The 6,369-nt window shown below is 41.4% G+C and overlaps 1 protein-coding gene across 1 annotated transcript; it reads left to right on the forward strand.

The window, feature by feature from the left end:
* The first annotated feature begins 1,607 nt into the window (after positions 1–1,607).
* On the forward strand, positions 1,608–3,332 carry LOC122643636 (clathrin coat assembly protein AP180-like). The gene has a single exon (XM_043837242.1). The coding sequence runs from the start codon at positions 1,608–1,610 to the stop codon at positions 3,330–3,332; it is 1,725 nt and encodes a 574-aa protein (XP_043693177.1).
* Positions 3,333–6,369: the final 3,037 nt, after the last annotated feature.

Raw genomic sequence — 6,369 nt, forward strand, 5'->3', positions numbered from 1 at the left:
GGTGCGAGCAACTTTTGACATCCCTAACTAAGGGCGTTAAACGGTTCGGTTTGGTTTAAATTATTTTATTAAATGGTCCTACTTATGAAACCATAACCGAACCATTTATTAAACAATTTTACAGTTTTTGTTTAAATGGTTCGGTTATGGCTTCGGTAAACAGTTTCTGTTTGATTTTGGCACATTTATGTACATCTAATAGTGCTGTTTTAAACCATTTAATTAAACGGCCTCAATTTTGAAACCATAATCGAACCATTTGTTAAACAGTTTCACGGTTTCAATTAAAACGATTTGATTTGGTTTTAATAAATGGTTTCGGCTTGATTTTGATACCCATCCTCTGTTAGCAAAAATGCATTCTCGTTTTTTACCGTTTTAAACACGTTTTGTTGTATGTTTACCAAACATAAGGGAAAAAACAGCAAACAACAGGCATTCCCGTTTTAAACACGTTTAAAATACGTTCCTGTTTTTTTTTGGCGTTTTTGAAGACCATGGACTTGTTAAACAATGGCTTTACTTAACTGACCATATCTCTCTTTTCCGAACTCTAATCGACCTGATTCATTCACAGATGCAAAGATGATTGAAAGGGCTATATTTTTCATGTTATCACCTTCAACTCAAGGTCAATGCATGAACACCGAAATTAGAAGCACGTATTTCAAATAAAAATTCCTCAATTCATATGAGAATAGCTAGTACCCTATTTTTAAAATATAAATATTTAAAACCAATCTCATCTGTTTTATGATTTTTACCATTTTCTATTTTTTTGACCATCTGTTTGCAATTTTTTACTGTTAAAACCCGTATCGTAAGACTTCATTTTTACTAACTATACATGGATTATTATCCTCTCCAATTCCTAAAGCTCAACAGGGTGGCAATGCTAGGTAGAGATGCCGCCACATGGCAGCTCGGACATCCAACGGTCTGAGGTCATTGAGTTTATTAAGCTCGGACCATTAGATGTCCGAACTACCACGTGTCAGCATCTCCACTTAGCCCTGCCTGAGCTTTACGGAATTGAAGAGGATAATTTTCCCCACCTTCCCTCTCTTGTTGATTGGTCAAAATCCGTTCAAAAATCGGACCGTAGATTTCACTGAAACAGTTGAAGAAGTTGGGGTGATATTGATTATTGAATTCGGATTTCGGACTCAACTTCCCATGTCAAAGAGTTGTGGGGGTCTTACGAACTATGATTACATGGACGATTTAAAAGTTTGGTGCGTGATATGCGGCCCACATCAACCGTTTCAAGTTTTAAACCGTCGGTGATTCCAAATTAAGGGAGAGGAAACGGTCAACTAAATTGCGAGTCCTCGTCACGTCTGTTGGAGAGACGCTTGGTGCGTTACTATTCAAACTCACTTACTCACTCCCATCAACAACCATGGAGGGCCGGCTCCATCTCATCTCAGTCTTACTCTTACGACAGAGTTTTAAGGGCTTCAAAACAAGTTTTACGGTACTGCTCCTTCTTCCTTCCTTCCTTCCTTCCTTCCTTCCTTCCCCTCCATTCCAAACTCTAAACCTCTTACCTCCCTCTTCACAAAACAAATCCGAATCTCCTCTCTTTTTATGGTTTTTGGATAACCATGCCCAGCAAGCTTAGGAAGGCAATAGGGGTAGTGAAGGATCAAACGAGCATAAGCCTCGCAATGGTATCAAAAAACAACTCTTCCAATCTTGACATCGCAGTGCTTAAAGCCACAACCCATGATGTCGACCAACTGAAAGAAAAGCACGTGAAGTCGGTTCTCCAGGTCACCTCCAGTTCCAAGCTCTGTGCAGCTGCGTGTGCGCAAGTCATCGCCAAGCGCATAGGCCGCACACGCAACTGGATCGTGGCACTCAAATGTCTCATGCTGGTGTTTCGAATCTTTCGAGACGGTGATCCTTATTTCCCACATGAAGTCCTCCAAGCCATGAAAGGAGGCGCTAAGATCCTTAACCTCTCCACCTTCCGTGACGATTCCAACTCAAGTCCTTGGGACTACACCGCCTACGTCCGTACCTTCGCACTTTACCTGGACGAGCGGCTTGCGTGTTTCCTCATGGGTAAACTCCACCGCAGGGCTGTTTACAAGGATTCCAATAGTGGGTCCCGTAGAAGCAACGACGTCGTGTGCGACATGAACCCCCCTATCTTGATCGACCGCATCTCTTACTGGCAGCGACTGCTAGATCGGGCTATCGCCACCAGGCCCACCGGCGCCGCCAAGTCTAACCGTTTAGTACATATCTCTCTGTACTCCATCGTTCAGGAGAGCTTCGATCTCTACCGCGATATCTCCGATGGCCTCACGCTTCTCCTCGATAGCTTCTTTCAGTTGCAGTACCAGTCCTGCGTTGATGCCTTCCAGACTTGCATTAAGGCCTCCAAGCAATTCGAAGAGCTTTCCGAATTCTACACCTCGTGCAAGAATATGGGGGTGGGGCGTACCTCGGAGTACCCAAGTGTTCAGAAGATCGCCGATGAGCTTATAGATGCGTTGCGAGAGTTCCTCAAAGATCAAGCATCTTTCCCTGTTGGGAATTCAAGATCAACGCTCCAGTCCCCTCCCCTGCTTCTCCCTGCACCGCCACCGCTGGGTGAGTCATCGGCATCGAATTCTGGAAGGCTTGAACCTTCTGAGAAACAGCAACTCGAGACCTCAGAGCAATTAAACGAGGAAGAGGATCAGATCAGTGAGGGCACGAGCCCATCCATCCCTACAGATCAAGACCAATTTGAGAAACAATCCCAATTGGACGATTTGATGATGGGTTTGAATACTATTACGAGTACGAATGAAGCAGGGACAGGCCCCTCTGCATCTTCGGTGGATCAGGGAGGGGAGGACGGTGGAAGAGAAGGGTGGGAATTCATGCTGGGTGAGACTGCGAACGATAATTCGGTGACATTGTCGGCTTCACAAGGGGGTTTTGCCATGTCTTCTGTTGAAGGAGACTTGGACTTAGACGCCTCATTCCAGCAGCCCAGCTACAACCCATTCCTACAGGACACGAGTGGGATTGGTGAAAGAGACACCACCGCTCACGGAGATAAAGTAGAGACAGCCATCGTCCCAGTCGCCGGCGACACTGGTTTCTCTTCGCTCCCAACGTTTCAGGTGACCCCGACGTTCTGTGTGCAGAAATCTGAGGACTCCACTGCATCGACGTGGGATGTAGAGAATGACCCTTTCGCACCATTGCCTACCCAAACGGATCAAATTTTGGGTAATTCCACCAGTCAACAGCAACATTTCTTACGTGAACAGCAGTTGTGGTTACATCACCAAAACAAAATCATAGCCAAGCATGCAAATGTAGTTTGATTGAATCCCACCCCATCCAAACAAAATTAAAGATAAAGAAAGCATAATTTTTTATTTTTTTTTTTAAGCAAATATTAAACTGGCAGGGCCAAAATTGAAGTACAATCTTGAAGAGATCCTTAGGAAAGAGGACTCCCACAATAGAGTGGGGCAAAACACTTACAGAGTAGAAAAAAGGTTGTTGCTATACTTGTAATTTAGCCTGATCCTGGATTTCACTGATCCAATACTGCCTATTCACACCCCAAAACCTTACAAATTTTTTTTTTGTTTTTTTTGTTTTGGGGATTGAGGACTGATTCTAGGGTTCTTAAAGATCGATTCGGATCCAATCCGGATCAGAATCATCACTGACTGATTCTGTATCCGATTCCAAGTTTTAAAAACTTGAAGTGTTAGCCTAGGCTGTAGAAATGATTTAGAGGAGATGAATGACATGTACTCTGTTACTCTGGATATCCTGAGAGAGATGAGAATGGTTTAAGGTTCTCATATGAGAACCATTCGCATACGCTAGGAGGCATACGGATGAAATCCAATCACTCTCTTGGATTCCATCTGTACGCCACGCCTCCTGGCGTACGAGAACCTGATCCAGCCTTGAGATAGATTTAGCCTTCATGTTTTTGTTAACTATTGCAATCCATGTGTGCCTTTATGTTTTTGGTAACTATTGCTATCCTTGTGTTACAAGAAAATGGATCAACTACACCTACCAACAGGTGAAGTACATCAGAGCTAATCATATTTTAATTTATTTTCATAAAAACCCCTATTTCCCTTGTAAATGGCAAAAATTGCACATAAGGTTGACTCTTACATCATGTACGTTCACCTGTTGGTACATGTAGAAGAACCGAACTCGTGTTTTACAAGCTGGTAGAGATTTTCTAAACACTAGTGTATTTTTGTGTTTTCATATCTCCCATACAATGATAGCATGAGAAGTAAAGATTTCTTATCGCCAAACAAAAAAAAAAAGTAAAGATTTCTTATTACTCTTTCCTTGTCAACCAATTATAAAATGACAATCTTGGGCTTGAAGCAGTTCGCAATGCTATACAAGATGCAAATAAAGTCTGTTAGACATGGAGCGCGCATTCAAGGAGTGCGTGTTCGATGGTCTCTCTTCCTTGACCGCAACTTGGGCATAAATAAGAAGAAACAACCTTTTGCTGCTTGAGGTTTGCCTGGACTCTAATAGCTTTGTTATTATGTATTGTTAGATTAATTGATTGATGATACAAATGGATACAGTTTGGATTTTACTTGAGGTACATAGGAAGAGCAAAAGAGAGATAAAAAATCAAGTTTTTGATTACAAACACACAAACAATCTTCTTCTTTCTCTAGAAATATTGAAAGGCTTCTCCACAGGAAACTCTTCGTCACAAATCCTTGAAAAAAGATGAAATCTCACAAAGAAAACAAATACTTGGAAAGCAAGGGAGAGAGAAAGGAAATTTGATTTTCAGTATAAACCCTTAGCTTTAGAGGAAGTGTATTTATAATCAAAACCCTAAAACCCCCATTATCACACTCACACTCTAACTAGGAAAGAAGGGGGAAGCGAGTCAGTCACTTAAAGTGACTGACCCTTTCTCCCTTTGCTCGTGGGTTGGGTGGCATGGGCCCAAGGCCCGGTTCCGTTTTATGGTACGTGAAGAATCATTACTGTGCATGTACTCTCCATATATTGGGAGCTGATCCGGACTCGACCCGTTGTTCCATTCGTTTACTATTTGTGGTCAAGTTCAAAAATTAACTTCGCCAAATGTCAATCCTCCTCTTCTCTTGGTTTAGGTGTGTTCTTGGCTCTCTCCCCCATACTCCTTGGTGTATAGACTCTTGTAACTCTTTCTTTTAATAGTAATTTGGTTTTTTACCATAAAAAAAAAAAAAAAAAAATCCTCCTCTTCTCTTGAAGATGCTCTTAGACATTTTACCAAAAAAAGAAGATGCTCTTAGACACGCTATAAGAGGTATAATCAATCACTCAAAGAAGCGATTTAACGAAATAAATAAAAAGAAATTACCTGTCTTCTATGATCCACATTGTGAATCATTGAAAAATATCCCTTAAAGGGCAAAAAAAAATCAGTAGTAGTTAAAAATGTGAAACTGTGTGGGTCTTTGTGTAATATAATGTACGGCGAGGGGATCATTGGTGTTGAAGGAGACGCTGCACGGTTCTTATATCACATGTCAGGGAGGAGAGAGAAAGTCAAGTAAGTTAAAACGGACAGGAAGAGAGAGAGAGAGAGAGAGAGAGAGAGAGAGAGATGGGTATATGACATTGGACAGCATGCTAGGCTATGAATATTTTTGGGAAAATTACATGATTAGTTACTTTTGGGTTTTCATTTGCAAAACTGTCCAATGTATGTTTGAGTTAACAAAAATAGATAAAAGCAAGTTAAGGTTTACAAAACTGGACAAAATAGTATCTCTCCCTCCCTCACTTATTTTTTTAGACATTTTTACCCCTACCATTGCCTTCTTGCCCAAGCATCCTAGGTAATCATGGGGAAGGGAAGGGAGGGGCGGGTTTGGGTAGCAGAGAATGGTGGTGGCGGGGACAGGAGTGGGTTGTAGGGAACGGAGGATGCTTGGGCGAGAAGACAATGGCAGGGATAAAAATGTCTAAAAAAATAATTTTGGGAGGGACAGACACTATTTTTTCCAATTTTGTAAACCTTTACTTGTTTGTCTATTTTTGTTAACTCAAACATAGAGTGGATAGTTTTATAAATGAAAACCCAAAAGTAGCTAATCATGTAATTTTCTCATTATTTTTTCCCCATATTTTAATTGACACATATCGTTGATTGTTTCTAATTATTGGGAGAAGGGCATCCAACTTTGCTGGTGGCGATCAATGGTTTTGTTGGTCGGGGACCCACATGGTTTGGATGAAATTGACAGTGTAGAGATATTTTTGTTCACATACACTTTTCAATCTTGTCATTAGGAGTTTGATTATAATCATGACCCAAGAATTCAATCACATGGTCACTTTACTAGTTCCCCCTCTGCA

Source organism: Telopea speciosissima, chromosome 10, assembly GCF_018873765.1.
Source record: "Telopea speciosissima isolate NSW1024214 ecotype Mountain lineage chromosome 10, Tspe_v1, whole genome shotgun sequence".
Taxonomy (NCBI): Eukaryota; Viridiplantae; Streptophyta; class Magnoliopsida; order Proteales; family Proteaceae; genus Telopea; species Telopea speciosissima.